The sequence below is a fragment of the Mytilus galloprovincialis genome, chromosome 5 (genome assembly GCF_965363235.1).
Source record: "Mytilus galloprovincialis chromosome 5, xbMytGall1.hap1.1, whole genome shotgun sequence".
NCBI classification, from domain to species: domain Eukaryota; kingdom Metazoa; phylum Mollusca; class Bivalvia; order Mytilida; family Mytilidae; genus Mytilus; species Mytilus galloprovincialis.
This window is the reverse complement of record NC_134842.1, coordinates 36320871-36345041: the sequence shown is the minus strand read 5'-3', so window position 1 is coordinate 36345041 and position 24171 is coordinate 36320871. Positions and strand designations below refer to the sequence as shown.

Genomic DNA, 24171 nt, shown 5'->3' with positions numbered 1-24171 from the left:
ATTTTACACTGTTTCCTACCAAAATGAAAGTAGGTTTGTAGAAAATCTTTCACATAATTTATATCGAAGAATGCAGAATGACTGGGAAAACCCCGAAGGTTAAAGGTTGCCTCATACAAAACAAAAGTTACATGAAAGCTGTAGCACTTTTTTCTTGAAATTTATAAAACCTGCCAGCCAGACTTACAGTGACTTTGAATCGTACATTTTGTATTTTTGTTACTACTCATGCAGACGATGTGATTACATGTATTGTTTTGAAAACCTTCTATTTATATATATTTGAGGGTAGGTAAAGCAACCAATCAAAATGTTATTTAATGTGTAAACAAGCAGTCTTGTGTAATAGACCGGTAATACAGAAATAATATGGCAGCTCAAATTAATTAATGATTTTGATGTCGATACGTATAAAAGGTAAATAGTTTTCCGTATCATTTAACATACAAATGTTTGCGAACCTATGATAAATATGATGCAGGTGAAGTGCCATCGTACAAAACAGCGTTGAGACAAACGTTATCAAAACATGTAAAATGTACAATACATGGATTAAATTACTAACATATGGAAATTCAAGTTTGAGAAACATTAGTTTCAGAATACAATTGCTAAATCTTGACAATGCATATAGTACATCTTTGGCTTTCATATGTTTTTCTTTTGGCGATGACGATTAAGAGTATTTTAGAAAAGCACATGCAATTCAAAAAGTGTAAGATCCTTAAATTTACAAAAATGCGAACTACCCCATGCGTTTGTGCTATTACTTACAAAAAAAGATTTAACAGATTATAAACGGGAATAGTTTATCGTATCTTTTTATTATTGGGATTAGATTAAATTAGTACTGTCAATACATTAAAATTATTTAATACTTCTGCTCGACGAAATAGAAGTCATGGTCACAGAAAATATATACCACCTGCTGTACACACCGTGACAATTGATAGTCTATTAACGTCTGTTCAAAAACCTTTAGGTATTCATCATATTAGAACTAAATTATACTCCATTTCATTGTCAAAACTTTCTTTACTATTTCAAGATGCCAAAAATACTTCCGTTACTGATTCTCGTTCTGTTTTGTATAGATTAGTTGCAATTATCATGGACATTGCTAACCATAGACTATTTAAACCCGTATTGACTACATCCAATAGTGAGGAAAAACGTTACTTTTTTAAGGTAGAATTCGCCAATAAAGGTTTAGATGCTGTAAATATTGGCAATATTTTTCATCAAAAATCTGTACAAAAAACTATACCTGATTACTTCAAAAATAAAGCTACACCTGTTATTTCTTATACTTACACCAAGTCTATTGCATCAAAGATTTTCAACCACAAGAGAGTTTTAGAGGATTTTAACCTCAAAGATACAAAATCCAAGCCTCCGGATTGCTCATGTGCATCTTCTCAATACAATTATAGTCCAGCTGGTCATATTATTACTGGTGACCTTGGTATTATTACCAATAAACAACTAAGAGAGTTGCTAGCCAAGGGACCAAAGTATAGAATCCCCCAGCCCATCAACTGGAAAAAGAATTTCAAGTTACTGATGGATGCAGTTGAGGACTATGCAAGAAAATGGATAAAGCGCGAACCAGACGAACCCGAACTGGACACTTTGTCTGAATGGATCAAAGCTATTCGATCATGCATTCAGAGGCGCATACAAAAACTAAGATGTAATATGAGTACAAGAGTTTCTAACCCTTTCAAGAATCCGGAGGTTGTGGATGCTTTATCCTCTTTGCATGACAAATATGTCGTTGTTCCGGCAGATAAAGCCTCCAATAATATTGTCTTCATATGTAAAAAACATTATTTGCAATGTCTCACTACAGAGCTTGGAATTGATCAAACTACTGGTAATCCTACATATTCTTTAACATCATTTACCAAGGATGAAATTTTACAAAATCATAAATCTGTCCTTCTTTCTTTTGGTATCAACATCAAAGAAAACGAAGAAAACTTGCCCTCATTATACTGGATACCTAAATTACACAAAACTCCATATAAAGAACGATACATAGCTGGGTCTTCAAAATGTTCGACTAAACATCTTTCTAAAGTATTGACTACTATTCTTTCTACAGTTAAAGATGGGCTTCAAAAATATTGTGAGGAAATATATTCTACCAGTGGTGTTAACCAGATGTGGATTCTCAAAAATTCGAAAGATCTACTGCTTAACCTTCGATCACAATCTTTGCAATTTTGCAGCAACATAAAAACTTTTGATTTTTCTACGCTATATACTACTATTCCCCATGCTCAGTTGAAAGATCGACTTCACCAACTCATAAAACAGAGCTTTTTCTATAAAAATGGGAATCGTAGATACAAATTTCTTGTTTTGGGATACAATACTTCATATTTTGTGAAGAATCACACTGAATCTTCCAGAAAATATACTGAAGATGATATTATTAAAATGCTGGACTTTTTGATCGACAATATATTTGTTGAGTTTGGAGGATTTATATTTCAACAGACAGTCGGTATTCCAATGGGTACTAATTGTGCACCCCTGCTGGCTGATTTGTTTTTGTATTCGTATGAAGCAGAATTTATTCAGAACCTTCTAAAAGACAAAAAGAAAAAGCACCTTGCGAAATTCTTTAATTTTACTTTTCGATATATTGATGATGTTTTATCGTTGAACAACCCATACTTCAGCCAATACTTACATCTCATATATCCCAGTGAACTTGAAATTAAGGATACTACTGATACTAGAAGGACTGCTTCATACCTTGATCTTTTCCTCAATATTGACGTAGATGGACGACTTCACACAAAAATCTATGATAAACGGGACGATTTCAACTTCCCAATTATCAATTTCCCATTTCTCAGCAGTAACATACCCTCTGCCCCTTCGTATGGTGTTTACATATCACAATTGATACGTTATTCACGTGCTTGTTCACACTATACGGACTTCATATACAGGAGTGTGCTCCTTACGCAGAAACTGCTCCAACAAAGTTATGAGGAGGACAGATTAAAATTGACACTCCGTAAATTTTATGGACACCATCACGAATTGGTTGATCCATATAATGTCTCTTTAACCAAACTAGCTAAGGACATTTTTACCACATGGTAGATTGTGGTTTGTCATTATGTCGTCTAATCTTTTAATTACCAAACGTGACTTATTCCCGATTGTGACCGTTTTGCTGAATGTGAATTCGCATTACTATAAGACGTGTTTCTGTACTTGTTTATCCCAAATTCATGTATTTAGTTTACATGTTTAATGTTATATTTGTAATTCTCATCAGATTTTGTCAAATGTGTTGACGTCTTCTTATTATATATTTAGGTATGACGTATAGAAAAATTAACCACCTCCTCTTTATTAATTATATTAAATTTTGTACGATTATTTACGTTTGAAGTTGGATTCATAACAAACTGGACATATATATATTACAGTTAATTGCTATTAATAAGTATTGCTATATGCATTTTGTTTAAATGAATTATCAGTATTTAGTTCTAAATCTATCCTAATTCTATCTCATTTTTGAATGATAGTTTTTCATATGTGACGTCATGCTGTTTCTAAATTTCATAAATTCAAATGTGGCATAACGTTTCTGCCTTTTCGCCATCGTATGTGACGTCACAATTTTTTTAATTACGTTGACGCTTGGACTGATTCGGATGTGTGTCTATTTTGTGATAAACTTGGGTTTAGTTTTCTGTAATTAGTTAATATTTCAGTTTCATTATGTATTTCTCTTTCATATTCATTTGTTAACATTTACTGTTTGCAATAGCATTAAGTATTCTATATAATAAGGATGTTCTTATCCCGTGCATAAAAACAATGCCGTATTTGTCAAAACCTTTTCAACTTTTAATCTTCAGTGCTGTACAACTTTGTACCTTTTTCACGTTCGATCTTTTATATCTAGGCGTTATGTATTCAGGTTTAGATTTCTGTAATTAGTTAATACTTTAGTTTCTTTGTGTATATCTCTTTCATATTCATTTGATAAAATTTACTGTTTGCAATAGCATGAATTGTTCTATATAATAAGAATGTTCTTATCCCGGGCATAAAAACAATGCCGTATTTTGCGAAACCTTTTCAACTTTTGATCTTCAGTGCTGTACAACTTTGTACTTTTTTCACTTTCGATCTTTTATATCTGGGCGTCACTGGTGAGTCTTGTGTGGGCAAGGCGCGTTTTTGGCGTATTGAATTTTAAACCTGATGCTTTTTGTTATCTATTAATCATGTTTTTCTGTGTCTAATATGTTCTCCTATTTATTTGTATTGTAGTCCTGTAATATTATGTTGTCATTTCAATGTTATATTTAACTTTGCCATTAAAGTGCGAGGTTTGGCATGCCTTAAAACCAGGTTCAACCCACCACTTTTATTCCCCTTTAAAAGTGTCCTGTACCAAGTCAGGAAGATGGTCATTGTTATATATTGTTCGTTTCTCTTTGTGTTGCATTTTAACGTTGAGTCGTTTGTGTTTTCTCTTATTTTTGAGATATTGAGATAAGACGTGGCACGGTACTTGTCTATCCCAAATTCATGTATTTGGTTTTCATTTTACATTTGTTATTCTCGTGGTGTTTTGTCTGATGATTGGTCTGTTTCTGTGTGTGTTGCGTTTCGATGTTGTGTCGTTGTTCTCCTCTTATATTTAATGCGTTTCGCTCGGTTTTGGTTTGTTACCCCGATTTTGTTTTTTGTCCATGTATTTATGAGTTTTGAACAGCGGTATACTACTGTTGCCTTTATTTATTCTCATTCTTCAATTACATTGTCAATCATTTAAGAATGTCATTGGATAAACGGTTAACATATCTCCTTGCATATATTAAATCTAAAATTCAGAAAAATCTGTACCAGATAAGCAAATACTATACTAACATATGGAGGCACACAAAGAACTAAAAAACAGTTTGATAACTCATCATTCCCTCGATCTTTATTTGATATTTTGTCTTATTAAAAACCTATAGTTATGAGCACTTTATCATACCCCTCCTTTCGAGTTCAAAAGACTATGTGACGTTCTCTTGTAGGATGGCCAGATGGTTGAATTAGACGAAAATGGTTTTAACGTTCTGGTTGTACGTCATACTGGTAAGCATCAATATGTTGATCCTTAATGTAATATAAATTTGAAGTTTGAAGTGATACTTTTGTTTTTTTGGTAAATATTAGTTTTCGGGCAGTGTACACTACCGTACTATATCTGTTCTTATTGTTATAACCGTTGTTAAATAATTATGAAGTAAAACATGGCATTACCTTTATTTAAAGAAGGTTAAACAACTAGCTGTCAGTAAAGGTGCGTTATTTCATAATCTATACATTGTTATTTATATACACATGGAAAAAAGTATTGCAACACCTTGATGTTTTAAACCTTAGTACATCAGCCTCTACTTTTGGATAATATATGATAAAATATTTGTAAAATAATAATACATAGTTAATGATAACATTGGCATTGAAACTAATAAAAAATGTAGAAAAAAAAACGTTTTATCAAACCACAATTTTGATAACAAATTGAAGTATTTATTGTACAAAATTAATCTTAAAATGAGTGTTGCAATCATGGTTGATCGTTATTCGACTAAGAATTAGTACTTGGTGCAGTTTCCATTCAAACGGGTAACCGCCTTTTAACGTTTTCTGATTTCTGCCACCAGTCGACTAATTTGTTGCTGAGGTAACCACAACCTTTCCTGATGAAAGGCATTGTTTATTTCATGAAGTGTTTGAACTGGGGGTGTCCTTTCGTAATCTTTAAGCCCAATAGTGTCCAATTTAGGCTTGATATGGTTCAAATTCGGTCTATGATCGGGCCAATGAAGATAAACCGAATTCCATTGGAGCAATGGATCTTCCTCCACGATGCTAATTTGCCAACTTTGGCGATCTCTGCACTACATTGGATACCGGCCACTGCATGTTTGTTCGTAAGCAAAGGTCCCCGAAATGGTCTTATCGCACGATAACCAGTAGCGATGAGTCGATCTCGAACAGTTCTTGTTTAAAGTCTCCAATATGGCAACCACTCTCTTTTTAGGATTATATTGTTTGCAGTGAGTTTCCTTCTGACCAACCTTTACCATGCTTGATTTTCCCTAGCAGATATTATAGGGGGTCTTCTTTATCTCGGAAGGTCTTTAACGTCGTTTGTTGCCTGATTTTTATTCCCAAAACGACTAAGAGTGGAATGGTGATGACCAACAATACGTGCAATTGTCACAGCGACATACATGCTTCTCTCATGATGCTAATCTGCCATCTTGCTGCAGTTAAGAGTTGTGGAGAACCCATTACAAGGTGTCAATTACATAACTTTATAAACTTGGCTATTTAAAGTGTTGAATACAATAAGGATAAAAACATCTGTTTTATTGTTTACGGGTACAGTAGCTGCATGTGCTTATAAGAACTTATCGAGTCTATATTTATTGATTAAACTCAGGTGAGATTTAAATAATGTTTAACTGGTTCTATTTCAAAACATTATATCACAAAAAAATAAAGAGTGTTTTTTTTTAATTTGAATTTCAATTCGGTGTTGCAATACTTTATTTTCAATAATTTTTTTTGCGACTGAAGTATGATCTGTAAACGGTCATACGTTTGAATACTACATTGAAGTACAGATCATATGGTTTATTGTAAGGAGCAACCAAAATGCATGGCATTTGATTTATGTTCTGATCAATTTAGATTGGAAATTTTTGATAATAAACTTATTGCATTAGCGATATTGTTTTTCATAATTTTAGGGCACATCAGCTTGTATAGCATATGATATGAAATGTCCGATAACCAGACAATGGCAATATAGAGCAAAACGTACTTGCACAAATGAGACGAAATATATATGTTTATTTCATGAAATGAAGAATAGTTACGAGGAAAGGTGCAAAGGACCTGATGGAATTCAAAGAGGTACGATTTATTTAACAAATAGACATTCAAGATCCTGTACATTTAGACATGCATAATTAGATAAGGTTTTTATCTCATTGTTTTTCAACTTTCGGTACCAATACAGACGAAACAGGAATATACACGCTTTTAATTTCATGTTTTTGGTCAAACCGGAATTGAAGTGATTTACGTTTGTCCTATTAACAAAATGTACTCTGTCTATATGCCTTTTTAGCTCGCTGGGGCCCGAAGGCGTCCGTCGTCTGTCGTCTTCTGTCGCCGTAAATTATTGAAAAAAAATCTTCTTTGCTGAAACAACTGTGCCAAATACCTTCAAACTTTAACTAAATGTGCCTTAGGGTATCTAGTTGATAAATTATATCCAAAGTTTTGATCCATCGACAAACATGGTCTCCATGGCTAAAAATAGAAAATGGGGTCAAATGCAGTTTTTGGCTTATATCTCAAAAACTTAAGCTTAAAGAGCAAATCTGACTTTTGGTAAATTTGCTTAATTGGTCAAGCTCTATCAGCCACGGCATTTTCAGACGAGTCGAACAACAAATTGTGGGGTTGTTGCCACTTAGTTGGTAGTTTTAAGGACATTTTGCAGTTTTTTGTTATTATCTTGAATATTATTATAGATAGATAAAACTGTAAACAGCAATAATGTTCAGTAAAGTAAGATCTACAAAAAAGGTAATATATAAAAAAGAAGATGTGGTATGATTGCCAATGAGACAACTATCCACAAAAGACCAAAATTACACAGACATTAACAAATATAGGTCAATGTACGGCCTTCAACATAATTGTCAATTAACCCCTATATGAGTAATTGTCCTTTAAAGACAATTTTAAACAGTTTGTTCATCAAGTTTGCTAACATTTGAAAATCTTCTCCTCTGAAACTACTGGGCCATTTTTCTTCAAACTTTGAATGATTGTTCTTTGGTTGATCTTGTAAAAAGGTTGTATTAGAAATTTTAATCCATTGACAAACATGGCCGTCATGGCTAAAAATAAAACACAAGGGTCAAATGCAATATTTGGCTTATATCTCAAAAACATAATCTTTTAGAGCAAATCTGATGTGGGTTAAAATTGTTCAACTGGTCTAAATTTATTGGTGTAGACATTATCGGACGAATCGAACAACCCATTGTTGGGTTGCTGTCACTATATTGGTAGTTGTAACACAATTTTGCAGTGTATTGTTATTATCTTAAATATTATTATAGATACATATCAATTGTAAGCAATGTAATGTTCCTCAAAGTTAGTTCTACAAAAAGCTGTAAAAATATTCAATTGACCCCTTAAGGATTTCTTGCCCTTTAAAGACAATTTAACACAATTTGTTCATTAAGCTTACTAACATTTAAAAATGTTCTCCTCTGAAATACAGGTTAGCAATTCAGGCTCTTGAGAGCCTCTTGTTTATTAACTTTGTTAACATAATTTTTTGGTTATAAGTTGAATAAGATCATAACACATACCCCTATTTCTGACATGTATCTATCATATCTATTTGATTTGTTCACACATCGTTGTCAATATAATAGATATTCATGCGACTGCCAAACAAGTGAGAGGTTTAACTATCCCTACAGCAAGGTTTAATCTCATATGAAAACGCCTGTACCCAATCCAAGAATATGACAGTTGCTTTCGTTTGAAATGAGTTATTGATTTTGTCTGTTGATTCTAGACTTTGTGCTCAGAATTTTTATTGGAGATCGGTTGTTTTGTTATTTTACTTTTCTTATGCACCTTATTCCTTTTTACCATTACTTAATGATTCATATGCGTATGTACAAGTCTAGACATCATGATTGAATTAAATCAATTGATTTTTAGGATTTAAACTGGTATTTAGACCAAACGTACTGAACAGTCAATGTGCTATTAATCGTTACCAGCCAATTCGATTCTTGACAACAGAAAACAGCAATTGTCTTTATCGAAAATCTGTTTGCAATGACGAAGGACTGATTGTTCATAACATAGGAACAAATGCAAGCGACACAACTTGTCGTTGTAATTATCAAAAAGGTTATACTTTTGTTAATAAACCAAAGAACATTTGCTACTGTATACCATCAGAAGAAGATTGTTCCTGTTTTCTAATCAAATGTCCACAATTAACATCAGGTAATTCAGTGTTTATATGAATAAACCTAGAGCCTTTGTTTTGAAATTTGATAAATAATATTTATACTTTATAATCATTATATTATTTTGATCACAATTTTTTGCTTGCTTTTAAAATGTTTAAAGACTTAATGGTTATACATGTTATAATGGTAAAAAAGAAAAGAATTATTCAGTTTTCAATATTTAAACAGAATGCGACGATTTCTGAAATGAGTGTACAACAATTTTCCAACTTAATTTGTAACCAATCATTTATAAGAGTTTTTTTTGTTACATAACTAAACAAGTCATTAGAGATGTAAACGTTATCTTTAATTTCTTTTCGACGCATATCCTGTTTTAATTCAATGAATAACAGGCGTTTTATTCGCCTGGAAAACGTTTCGTAACCTGCTCTTGAAAAAATGCTATGTATCGAATTTCCATTCATACATAGCAAATACATATTCATGATATTGATTTTACCAAAGAAACAAATATGTATCGCTCAGTTTGAGTAATATAACGTCAAATGAGTCCTCCGAATTGTATGCTGCAAGGAAAAGAAATGACGGTTCCCTTTTCATGCACAAAAGTGAGTTGACACTCGCAGGTGACATGTTATTTCTTCCCTTGTCAAAACTGTGAATCTTGTGCCTAAAACATTGATTGTTGATTCTTTTATAACCTTGCAAGGTGACGAAATATATTCTATATAACAATTTCTTATTTTCTTTAGATTATACATGTCTAGAGAAAGACGAGCTCACCTTGGGACTAAACTGTCCTATTATATCTGATAACTTGTAAGTATAATTCTTTAAATTGAAGTTTTGACACTGCATCAATTTTAATAAATATGATATAATAGTTATCAAAGGTACCAGGATTATAATTTAGTACACCAGACGCGTATGAATCATTATCTGTTAGTTGTGGTAACTGGCTATCCTATCTCAAAAGCAGAGATCACACATATTGTTATATACATTTTTGTATTTTGTATCAATAATTATGTTTTACACGTTTGTATATTAAATTCTACATTATTGAAAACCGCATGTACTTTTTGGAATCGACTAACTCGAATGAAATAATATAGTTCATGTGAATGAACCGTTACTAAGTACTTAGAAGAACAATAGTGTTTCTGAAGGTAAGCCGGGGTTTCGGACTTAAATTTCTAATTTAGAACTATAAGCGATGTTGATATTGTTGTGAAAATTATGAAAGAATGGGTCTTGCTAAACTGAAAACTTGCATTTATCATTTTAATACCATCATAAGTATACAACTTTACCTGAAATGGCAATTATAAGTTTGTCGTTTTTGTCTTTTATTCAGTAATTGAAATGATCAAATACACGAACAATATACTAAAAGAACAGTATTACGAATGTTATAATTTCAATTGATCGGGCGGAGCTTACGTTTTAATTTGCATAAGGACAGTGTATTTGAAAATGTGTGTGATAAGGATGATTGCCTTTATAGTTATAACTGATTTCTCATCACCTATCAATGTCATCAAAGGAATTTACAAAAGAATGACTGGACACTTTAATGATGAGTTTATTCTACAACACCTATACACCTATCTATAGATGGACTGGTTTATTATGAGCGAACCGGTTAAACTCCGCCCAGTCAAGTGAAATACATTGAGTAATATGATTAGTCTAGCGTCAACTGAAACAGAGATTTACGTGTTCCAACCTTACATATATTGAACCACATGTAAAATAAATGTATAAACGGTAATTAAAAAATCGAAAATAACTCATGATGCAAACAAACATATTCTTTTTGTTGTTGTTTGATTTTGACGAACTTTCATTTGGCAATACTATGAAAATCCACACATCTGTCGTGTATTATTTTACTCAAGCATTGGTAAACTCCTGGTGCCTCGATAAAACATGTATGAATTCCGAGGGGTTATGACAGCCAATCGTCATATTTGATCCGATAATGACAGTTTAGAAAAATCATAGTATTGCCAGTACATATTATTAGTTACACAGCGTGCAATTGTCCTAATACGAGAATTTATTGGATCAGAAGCATTCATATCGAGTGACTCCATAAATTCCGTATTAGTACAATTTAACACTGTGAAACGAATTTATCCTGATTTTGTTCTATTACAAATATATATATTCAAAAATCAATCATTAGAACAATATCAACCAAATAGATTTAGATATTTAATTTAAAACAAAGAAAAAAGAAAAATAATAGGTCTATTAAAAACAAAATTAGGTATATTGGAGGTAATTCTATTTTAATAAAAATTGAGTGTTTAATTATTTTATCTTAAATTTCATGGTTTTTGTTATTTGCAGAACTAAATTAGACAAAGAAGTAGATAGAGTCATTTACAAAGAGGAAAATGATATAAAGCCAAAGGGTACATTATTTAATTTCAATGAAAATTTAAGCTATTGCATAATGATCGTTTCATAGAAACATATTTCATGTTGTTTTGTTACAACCTGTAATATAAGAACACAGGCTTATTATAATAAAGAAAATCTTAAACCGATACCACATGCATTTAATTGTAGGTATATCACAGTGGTTGACCTATTAAATGTGTCTGTGACTAAGATCACGTGAACAATGTGTAGTTTCCATAAATATGTAATAAGATGTTCAGAAACAAAGTTGCCATCTGATCTGACAAATAATATCGATTTTGTTATATTCATTTTCACTTTTGTGAATTTGTAATCGGTTCTCGAATCACCTGGCGAGTAAACCATCATACCATTAACAGGTGACGCTTGCATTGACGATGTAACTAGTAACGTTCTTTTGTTGTTTATTCGGACTGGTTTGAATTTTTTTGGTTCATCATATTTGATATATTACAAATGTTTATTAATGTATAATATTTGATAACGTATGCCCATTCATACATTTCCCTAAAAGTTACCTCTTTTTTTTTGGTAGTTGCTAAGCCCAAGTTATCGGTATCGTGTGTTGTGACTGTTTCATGCTGATTCGTCATCTTCTTGAAGAATTATCTTTAGTTTTACTCTTTCCTCTTTTGATCAGGTTAAACAATTACATTGAGTTGAAAATTTAACAGTTGTACATTTTTAGGTCATTATAAGTATAGTTTATTACACATTCTCGTCATTCATATCAGCTTTTATGTATGCAATTCTGTAACTGCCTAATGTTTGGCTAATTAAAAAACATTAAATTAGAAATTGATAAGAAAATGATGCTTATAATCGGTTGTCTGTCAATGTTAAATCTTTGTAAAGCAAATTATATCATTAAACGAGATTTAGAACAAATGATGGATATAATTTTCATCTTTTTGTTAGATTCCGATATGACTTCATGTATAGTAATAACAAGTTTGATTGTCGTGCTTGTCGTGCTTGTACTACCAACAGGTGAGTATCAAGCTATATAGAACCATATCAAGAAAATTAAGATATATTTTACAAACAGACAATGTTTATCTTCAGCCTCACATGTATTAAAATGGATCTAAATCAACTTCACAAACCCAAGACGACAAGACGCAGATAACCTCCAAGAATAACAAATGTAAATATTCAATAATGAGCTTGAAATTTGTGCAATCATATTGTCGTACAACAAAAAACAATGTAAAATCTTGATATTGAACTCAGATGAAAGGAAATGTTATTTTTGAGGACATAATTAAAATAGTAAGAATATGTAATCCAGGCATGAACAATAATAGTTTCTAGAATCAGAGTCAGTTGATCAACAAATAAAGACAATTAACAGTTCAAAATTACAAATCTTAAGAACGAGAAACATTCACAACAATAAATCAATGGTAATAAACTAGTCCGGATTTTTTCACTTGTAAGCAATGCATATTCGTTGTGAAAATTGAAATCCCGTACTATCAAATATGAGAACATTGTAAGACTTATCTGTTATCTAGTAAATTATTATTATATATATACGTCCGTGCTTGTATAAAAAGATTTCACACCATGATTATGAGACATTATATTATAAAACGTAACTCTGTTACATTGTATATACAGCTCGTTCATTTGGAAAGTATTATATACAAAAAAAATGGTTACTGGATGAGTCTCCATTTCTGTAATTCGAATAATGGATAACGCTGTACTATCGACAGTTTTAAACATAACATTCAGCAAACATTATTGGATTTTCTTTTTTAGAAGTTTAGTTGTTACAAAAAAGAAGTCAACTTAACAAAACATACGCAAAAATTATTCAGAATACAATATATATGCTTTTTTCATTGGCATTCCTGCTTAGATTTTAACAATAATAAAAGTTTATATACGTATGTCACAATTTAAGATTGTTTTGTGTTATCTAATGAATTTTATAACGGTTTCATCGTAACCGAGTTACATTCACAAGGATATGTCTTTCTATCATCTCTATCGTGGTATTTGCCAAAACGTCTATGACTTCGAAAGTTTTTATCGACATTCACAATTGTGTGTTCCTTTTGATGAATACAAATGCTTTGCTGACGTCTTCATAAGAGAGAATAATGAAATTAAATTAAATGTTTAGAACTTATAATTCCTATTGATATTACATATTTGGTGTAATAAACTGTATCTATCATGTTTTGCGTGATATTTGCGAATGATAACAGTCTTGTTTTACACTAGTAATTTTAGGACCCTTTATAGCGTGTTGTTCGGTGTGAGCCAAGGCTCCGTGTTGAAGGCCGTACATTGACCTATAATGGTTTACTTTTTTAAATTGTTATTTGGATGGAGAGTTGTCTCATTGGCACTCACACCACATCTTCCTATATCTATTGAAAAGTAGCTTCCTTCGAATAGCGAAATGAGAATGCATTTAACCTTTTCATGAAGGCATTTTATGCAACTTCTTCTCTAAACCATTAATTTCTGTAAATAAAGATGTATTTGAAACAGCGGTAAATTCAACATTATGTCTGACGGAACTAGACAGGAGAAATTTTTTCTCTCAAAATTTAAAGAAAATTTAATTTCCATTTACCTTGTGACCAAAACGATAATTACGAACGAAATAAAGTAGCTTTGCTCTTCTCTTGTCACATAAGAGAGGACCCACGTTCGATATTACCTCTTCACTTCGATTTTTTTTAACATAAGCAATACGTAATACTTTTCTCATTCAATATAGGTATTGTTATTGCAGTGGTAGATGGTAGATTTATAATTTGGGTGAAAGGTAAGATTTCCACCAACTCAAGTAAGAACAAATACACTTAAAATGATTTCCTTCTATACAATTTTTTCTTGAATAACCTTTAGCGATATATGGATTTGATTGAATTAGGATAACCATCTTGTACTTCATGATGAAACAATTAACATCAAAAGCTATTACTATATAAGTAGATATAGATCGCCTTTTGCAAAAACAAACTTTCATGAAAAAGTGTTGAAGAACTAGATCTTTTCATGAAAATCGAAATATTTTGCATTTATTATCATATGTTTTGTTTTTTCATTTAGAAAAGAATAAGACACAATTGGATTCGCATTCTGACTTAGTCGGTAAGTTCATTATAGTACAGTGATCGTTTGAAATTATTTCATTCACTTGTTCGAATTTTTAAAGAAATGCAGTCAAATCTCTTTAGTATTTGAACTATAAAATTTGATGATTCTAAAACAGACTCAACTGGCGATTTGCCACATACCATTCTGTAAATCTAGGTATTCCCAGTAAACTGGTGTGTCTTTTGTAGACGAAACGCGCATCTCGCGCAAATACCAAATTTCAATCCTTGTATCTATGATGAGTTTATTCACATTTATATCGCTCTTAAATACAAGTTTTTGGGTTTTGATTCTCCATTATATAATAATCAAGTGTTCGTAATAAAGTAAACTAAAGTAATTAGTTAGATAACCAACTTGTCAAAACTATAGGCTCTAAAGAGCCTGTGTCGCCCACCTTGGTCTATGTGAATACTTAACAAAGGACACAGATGGATTCATAACAAAATTGTGTTTTGTATGATGGTGATATGTTTGTAGATCTTACTTTACTGAACATTCTTGCTGCTTGCAATTATCTCTATAATGAACTTGCCCCAGTAGTTACAGTAGATAATGTAAGTGAAAATTTACAAATTTTAAATTGTTAAAAATTGACTAAAAAGGGTAATAACTCCTTAAGGGGTCAATTGACCTTTTTGGTCATGATGACTTATTTAGGTTTTACTTTGCTGTACATTATTACTGTTTATAGTTTATCTCTATCTATAATAATATTCAAGATAACCAAAACAGCGAAATTTCTTTAATATTACCAATTCAGGGGCAGCAACCCAACAATGGGTTGTCCGATTCATCTGAAAATTTCAGGGCAGATAGATCTTGACCTGATAAACCAGTTAACCTCATGTCAGATTTGCTCTAAATGCTTTGGTTTCTGAGTTATAAGCCAAAAACTAATTTTACCCCTATGTTCTATTTTTAGCCATGGTGGCTATCTTGGTTGGTTGACCGGGTCACCGGACAAAATTTGAAACTAGATACCCCAATGATGATTGTGGCTAAGTTCGGTTTAATTTGGCCAAGTAGTTTCAGAGGAGAAGATTTTTGTAAAAGATAACTAAGATTTACGAAAAATGGTTAAAAATTTACTATAAAGGGCAATAACTCCTAAAGGGGTCAATTGACCATTTCGGTCATGTTGACTTATTTGTAAATCTTACTTTGCTTAACATTTTTGCCGTTTACAGTTTATCTCTATAATAATATTCATGATAATAACCAAACACAGCAAAATTTCCTTAAAATTACCAATTCGGGGTCAGCAATCTAACATTTGGCCCAGTAGTTTCAGAAGAGAAGATTTTTGTAAAAGTTTACAGACGATGGACGACGGACGACGGACGCCGGACGACGGACGCCGGACGCCGGACGACGGACGCCGGACGCCGGACGACGGACGACGACGGACGACGGACGACGACGGACGACGGACGCCAAGTGATGAGAAAAGCTCATATGGCCAGGTGAGCTAAAAAAGGAAACAACACGTTATACATTTCATGCGATTGTCTCGCTTTTTTTGGATTTACCTTCATCAGAAACTCTCAGAGCCGAATATATGACAGCCAAGGATGTATGAGAACCGACAAAGTTGAAGAGCTTTTTTTTCACAAAAAAAGACATAAAACTCCTCTACATGACAGGAGCTACAACTATAGACCATGTAAATTCACAATTCTTCTCTGTTGACCTCCATTGGCGACACTGCCGAAGGGCATTTAATAGCGAATGTGTGCTTTCATGATCAATCATGATCATGCGCATTTCAACAATTAATGTCTCTGCAATGATGCTCGAGGTCAAAATATTTTAAAATCCAAATAAATATGACAGATGCTACTTCAAACAACGAAACTTTCAAATCACAAAATATACAATAAAAAATGAATAACATTAATGAATCATTTATTCTGAAGAAACTTTTTATTGGTGTTTTATTAACTTAAATAACTTCTTGCAATGTAGCGAATTATTTCAAACCGATGTGAATTCAGGGAAAACAAAATAATTTCCTCAAACGGCAAGCCTAACCTTGACAAATGATCTGGTCTATGCCATAAATATTGGTTAAAAGAACAACTTTTTTTAGCCCTCCCGTTTGTGTTTAAATTTGGATTTTTTCTAAGTTTTCTATCAGTTGCAATTAATATCCCTTTTTTTCTATAACATATCGAAATAAATACGATCGAACTATATTTTATTTGCTACTGAATTCCAAGTTAACTGTACACAGCGAGAAATCAATAGAAAAACAACCCACACAGATTTTGAAAAGTGTTTAATATTTGCTACTATACAGGCGACATTTGTTCTTTCAACATTTATAATGAAAATCTTTAAGTTCAATTTATATTGTTACAAAAAAGATAATAACGATCTAAATGAAGTTGATTTTCTCTCTTCTTTTCATATGAGAAAGGACTCGAACATTCGATATTACCTTTTCACCTCGATTTTATTTGAACATAAACAATAAGAAATACTTTTCTTATTCAATATAGATATTGCTGTTGCAGTGGTAGATGGCCGAGGTGTGAAAGTTAAAATTTCCACTAACTCAGGTAAGAAATAAATACACTTGAGATGATTTCCTTGTGTACAAGTTTTCCTAGAATACCCTTTATAGATATAGGAAGATGTGGTGTGAGTGCCCATGAGACAAATCTCCGTCCAAATAACAATTTATAAAAAAGAAAACCATTATAGTTAAATGAAAGGCCTTGGCTCACACCGAACAAAAAGCTATAAAGGACCCCAAAATTACTAGTGCAAAACCATTCAAACGGGAAAACCAACGGTCTAATCTATATAAAAAAACGAGAAACGAGAAACACGTATAAATTACATAAACAAACGACAACTACTGTAAATAGTATATAACCTAGTATATATATATGGATTTGATTGAATTAAGATTACCATCTTGTAATACATGATGAAACAATAAACATTAAAAACTATTACTATCTAATTAAAAATGGATCGCTTTTTGGGAAAACAAACTTCATGAAAAAGTGTTGATGGATTGCAATCTAGATCCTTTTATGGAAATAGAAATATTTTTCATTCATCATTATATCTTTTTTTATTCAGTTGAAGAGAATGAAACACAGTCGGATTTACATTCTGAGTTAGTCGGTACGTTAATTATAATACATTTATCTTCTGAAAATATTCATTTACCTGTTCGAATTTTTAAAGAAACGCTGTAAAGTCTCTATTATATTTGAAATGAAAATACAAATGTATTGTGATTCTAAAACAGACACAACTGCTAATCTGATTAATGCCGTTGTGCAAATCTAGGTTATTCCCAGTCAATGTACGTTGAGATCTGTTTCTGTTTTTTTTTTACTTTTACAGTTTTATATGACAACATCCCTTAAATACCTGGATGTTGACATTAACCTTCTGAACTATTTTTCTCAAGCTATTGTATGACATGATTGCTTGCAAAAGTCTCATATAAAGTCTAATCAAACGTACATGTCTGTTGAGTATTACTATCCAGTTTTTCTCTTATAAGCATTCATTACCTGAATGGAAACCAAACACAAAATTAAATAGTACAGCATTATTTCAAACAAAATGCAAATTATGCTTGTCAGGAATGACATACGTACAAATCTTGAGACGACACTTAATTAATTGAATAATTATTGCACTTTTGCAAAGAAAAGGCATATAGAGCAAGACACAAAGGAAAGTTTTGAATCAGAAAAAGGTTGGTTTGATAAAAACCTAAGACATGTAACAAATTGTAATGTTTTGGAGGCTTTAATTTAGGAAGTTCGACCCCCATAATAACGAATACAGAAATGTAATGATTATTGTTTTTTTTCATACGAAATTCCAAATAGAGCCTTTTACTTAATTTTGCATATCAGGTTTTTGAAAAAAAACTCTTCGTTGTCGTGATATAAAAAAACCAAAACAAAACACATATTAACTTCATGCTTCCGAAGCCCTTTTGATAATTTACTTTCATTAGTACCGCTCAGCTATATCCCTCGGGGGCTGGTAGTCTACTAGCAGATGTATGGATATAATGCAAATAAAATGGCGGAAAATAAGACGTTATTCATGCCATGTGTCAGGAGTATGATATGGCCGTTCGGGTCACGTGATACGGACATAAGTATAGAATAACTATTTACGACAGTTAGCAATATAAAAGCTATTCTTCCTCAGGAATATATCATCTTAATTTTCATAATAAAGTATATTGCAATTATTTTGATAACCAACTTGTCAAAGAAAATGAGAACAACACGTTATACACTTCACGCGAATGACGCGTTGTTCTGGATCTACCTTCATCAGGAACGCTCAGGGCCAAATATTTGAAAGCCAAGGATGTATGAGAACCGAAACAGTTGAAGAGCTGTATTACAAAAAAGACCTAAAACTCCTATACCTGACAGGGACGATAATATATATGTAGGTTCACATTTCTCAGTTGACCTCGATTGGCGACACTGCCGAATGACATTTGATAGCGAATTTTTACTTTCATGATCATTATAGCACCAGTGGCGCATTTCGACAATAAATGTCTCTTCAAAAATGCTCGAGGTCAAACTATTTGAAAATCCCAATCAATATGACAGGTGCTACTTCAACCAACAAAACCTCCAAATCACATGAGTTCAATCCGTTTGTTTAAGTTGTGTTGCCCGTTCTTTTTTTTTTTGTGTAAAATTTTGATATTGTTGTTTGTTCTTTCGTCTTTAAGCCACGATACTGCATATGTATCTTGACTCTTATTTGTTGGCAAATCAATAAGAGTGCAACACAGTTTGAAATGAGGTTACATGTAACTTTGGGTTTCCAATTTTTTACTACATTGAGGTTTACTCTTATCATCAAAATAATGAACGCAGATGCACGTCGACAGGTTATCAACAAACACCTTGAAATACAAATAAATGTATTTTGTAATTTTACATACTTACGTGAAAACAGAAATTGATTTAATTTATCATATGAAAATCTATCTTTAGATGGAAGGAAAGAAATACAATCCGATGCACAGTCTCCTTCAGTCGGTGAGTACATCATTATACAATAATTTATGAAAATAATACTTTACGGACATTTTTGTGTTTGCTTGTTTCCTTGTACTTTTATAGTTTTATGATATCAATTTTGTTTTTAGATGAAAAAAATGAAAGACATTCGACGGCACAGTCTCCTTCGTTCGGTAAGTACATAATAATCTATATAGTTCTGTAATATTGTATATATTTTTTAAGAACTTCAGGTCGAAAACAACATTTCACTTAGCCTTTTAGCTTGTAAAATATATAAGATGAGAAATAAGTAATAGCATGTATGTTTTCTATGTTGTGTCGTGTGTACTATTGTTTTTCTGTTTGTCTTTTTCATTTTAGCCATGGCGTTGTCAGTTTGTTTTAGATTTATGAGTTTAACTGTCCCTTTGGTATCTTTCGTCCCTCTTTTATGAGATAGGAAGTGATTTTGAAAAGCGCTTGGGAGTATGTTGTTATCATTCGGGATTTTTTTAAATGTTGTTGTCAGCATTTCCTCGACTTATCATTTGTAATTATTCCTTCGATAACTTCTGCGTCACTTTTGTCGAACTTACTTAACCTTCATGGACGTTTATGAAATTCGACAGAAGCTTGTTTCTGACTAAAACACAACATCCATTTCCGTTTTTGTTCATCACTTTTGTAAAACATTTAGTGAGTTCTATGAAATTTGGAATGACGCTAGTTATTGACCAAAATGCAGTATCCGGAGCAATAGTTTGAAAATATTTCTTTTCTTTTTTTATGTATTTTACTTATGAATTGGACTTGACTAAATGATTTTGTCACAAATCAATTACTTTGTCAAAATTGATAAGCGGCTTCACAGATGGTTTACCTTGCTGTTTTTTTTACTACACGCAAGAAACGTTTTACAAGTATTCAAAAGGCTCTTTAAGGTATAATTAAAGTTAACACTTCAAAAACTTCAATGACTTTATCAAGACTTGATTTGAATGCTACCAAATGTTTAATCTACAGATGCATGTAAACATTTCCATATTTATGGGTACACATTTGACCTTCAGTACTCATTCACCATCAATTAGAATGCAACTACATCAGGAAACAGTGGTATTATATATATCGCCTATCCTTCGTTGTCTTCTTGCTCTTTATGCCTCAAAGCATTGACATATGTAAATCAGAAACTTCATCCTTTATCGCGTATGCTAATACTGTTATCTGATTTACTCTGCTATTAATTGTGCACTTTCCCTTTAGGGATCTTATCAAGATTAGCAAGATAACACGAAGTATTGTATGGACTCTATGATTTCTTTTTTATTTGTCATAATGTTTGAGGTTTTGTTTTAGATCAATATTGCAGACAAACTTCACAAGGTAGTGTTAAAGAATCTACACAAAAGAGTCAGTGAACAATAACGTACTTGTCTAAAGTCGACACTGTAATGGATCAACATTACATATAATGATATGAAAAGCATTCACACATCTATGTTGTCACATTTCTCCAAAGTTTTTAATTTTGTTCTTTCATTGTTCTTTTAAAATATAAATGTTGTACGTATAGGGAAAAGAAATCAAAAATATGACAATACATTGTACGATATAAGACAATCTGACCTAATTTTTAAAATATAGATATATATGTTACATATTCCATAAATGTTAACGCAGACAACAACATTATGCTAGAATTTTCATATTTCATTCATCCAAACATACTGATAGTAAAAAAATTAAAAATAGTTTCAATTTATATAAATATGATATGTTGTCTGTTATAGAATTTATGCCGACGACTTTAGAAGTTTGGGAAAAGATGGACGAATTTTACTTTGAAACAAGCATGTCTTCATTGGTGATGGATGCATTGGAAAGCAAGAATTGTGTAACTCTGATTGGAGCCTCAGGCGAAGGGAAAACTGTCAGTGCAAAACATGCAGCCCTTCAATACAGACACAAACTTCCTTCATTTAAGGTTTTAGAAATCTTTAATCCAAATGAACTAATTAATGCAATCAGTATAGATAAACATCAATTTTTTCTTGTTAATGATCCACTTGGTAAGCAGTGTATGAACGAAAGTTCTCTGGTTGACTGGGTTCAAATGTCTAAAAGACTTCGAGATGTTCTAGCTGGCGGACATATAAAAATAGTAGCCACCATTAGAAAACCGTTATTTAAGAAAAATGAAATCCGAATAAAGGAAACTATTTTTAGAGAAAATATTATTGATTTTTCATCAGAAATGAATCGTCTTTCCGTTAAAGATAAAAACGGCATCTTAGCTGAAACTATCAAGCGAACAGGGAAAGATTTAGATTGTAATATAATAAACAAAATGACAACTGATTCCTATCATCCCGGATTCCCACTGTTTTGCCATGTCATAAGCTCAAATCCAAATCGCTATAGATATGATACAGTCGATCCTTGTTCTGTTCTCATAGAAGATTTGAAAGAGTTTTTGGATGTCGAACGTTTTCATTATTGTTGTATTGTGTTAGCCTTTATGCATGAAAACGTATTTGATATTAATGATTTAGCTGCTTGCCAAAATATTAAATTTTTAGCAGCCAATATTACGGACACAAAAAAAATCCTCAGCATTATTAACTCTTGTCATATTTCAACGGGCGACACAGATTGTTTTAAATCATTGAAGAGCGGATTTGACGCTCTTTCAGGTACTTACTTTATCAACAATCATCCAGTTTATAAAATTTTACACGATAGCATCACTAGTGCAGTGGCACATACTTATGGAATGGATAATATTGAGATGATTCTTGAATATGGTGGTTCATCAATTATAAGAGAATATGTCCGGACTAAACCATCAGAAAAAGATGACGATAACATAATGATTGAAATAATTGTGAGTTCAAAATTTCAAGGTATGCTTGCAAATAGATTTATTCGAGATATTGAATTTGGGGATTCTGCAAACGTTTTCTTACATCCTTCTTTTATTGACGAAGAGTTTCAGAGCAACTTTCATAAAGAATTAATGACAATGGACAAATCCAAAATGCTTGAAATGATGGCAATAGCGCCCCATAAACAAAGTCCACAACTTAAAGATATAAGAGAGTATACAAAATTTGCCTTAGATGTTGCTATTTTATCAGCATCACCAATTCATTGGTTGTGTAGACTAGGACTTTGCGAAATACTTAAAGACGTTCTTTCGAAAAATGAGGATAAGTTAAAATTTTTGAATGTATTGAAAGTGCATACAACACCTTTGCACTTTGCAGCAGGGTATGGTAAAATAGACGTTGTTAAATATCTTATATCAATAGGTGTTGATATCAATGTGAAATCACAACTACAAATGTTAGAAAATCCTAAAATAGGTGAATACTTCTCCGGTTTTCCACCATTATTATACGCAGCAAGACAAAACCATCCAGATGTGGTTGAATATATGCTTCAACATGGGGCGAACCCAAATTTAGTCAGAGACCACGGTGGTTCACCTATGTTACTTGCAGCTGATAGAGGTCATACTGAAGTAATAAAACAACTGTTGAAATACAATGGTGACCCAAACCTCTATTGTGATCATGGAACTACACCAATAATACTTGCAGCACAGGGTGGACATTTAGAAAGTGTAATGGCTTTGATCGACGGGAACGCTGATTTAAATTGGCAAAGATTTGAACATGAAGGGAAAACCTCAGCTCTTTTGGCTGCTGCGAAAAATGGACATTTGAAATGTGCTGAAGTTTTATTTAACCGTGGGGCCGATATGGAATTGAGTGATGCAAATGGATCATCGCCCTTACTGCTTGCTATTCAAAACCAGCATTTTGAAACAGCTAGAGCTTTATTCAAACTAGGGGCTAGCATTAATGCTGCAAATAACAATGGGGAAACTCCATTGAAACTCGCTCATTTAACAGAACTAGACTTTACCGAAGATACATGATACGCATGATAATATAATCAGTTATCGTAACGTACTTTCAAAATATACTTCGAATATAAGCATTATAATAAGTTCTTACCAAATAAATTAGATGACATTAAACAAAAGTTTGTTGAGAATCTGGATTATAACTGTGAATTAAATTGTCATCAGCTAAATCATGACTGTCTGTTTATGACTGTATTCAGCACTTACAATATCAATGACACTATTTAAATTCTATCATCCACCACTGTTTGAAGAAAAATAGCTTTTGACTCATGAGAAACATTTTCATAAAAAGGATCCCTCTAATAACTTTTTTTTTATTCAAAGTCGATATTTTGTCACGGTTTGCATGGTGTTAGCATTTTTTGTTGTTGTTTTTTTTCCCATCCGTTTGGAATAGAAATATGAAACATACAGAAACAAAATTTAAAAAAAAACCTGAATATCTCCAAAATAAGTTATGGGAGAAAATATGTTAGGTTTATAAAGAATAGTTATAGGAATTAACTGTGTTTCTAAAATCTCCGGATAAAAAACTTGACGACGATATCGATGACGATGATGATGATGATGTTGATGATGATGATGATGAATG

The 24171-nt window shown here is 32.1% G+C and overlaps 1 protein-coding gene and 1 long non-coding RNA gene across 2 annotated transcripts; both read left to right on the top strand.

Annotated features, from left to right (window-relative positions):
• Nucleotides 1–322: 322 nt before the first annotated feature.
• On the top strand, nt 323–19701 carry LOC143077058 (uncharacterized). Its single transcript, XM_076252945.1, has 12 exons — nt 323–417; nt 5070–5130; nt 6801–6966; nt 8809–9102; nt 9824–9890; nt 11430–11494; nt 12423–12494; nt 14245–14292; nt 14580–14621; nt 17132–17191; nt 17724–17768; nt 19634–19701. The coding sequence occupies exons 2-12, from the start codon at nt 5098–5100 to the stop codon at nt 19699–19701; spliced, it is 960 nt and encodes a 319-aa protein (XP_076109060.1). The 5' UTR covers nt 323–417; nt 5070–5097.
• Nucleotides 19702–19787: 86 nt separating this feature from the next.
• On the top strand, nt 19788–23813 carry LOC143074467 (uncharacterized). The gene is made up of 3 exons (XR_012977874.1): nt 19788–19833; nt 21002–21055; nt 21436–23813. It is a non-coding gene; the product is annotated as an uncharacterized LOC143074467 (long non-coding RNA).
• The last annotated feature ends 358 nt before the right edge of the window (nt 23814–24171 follow it).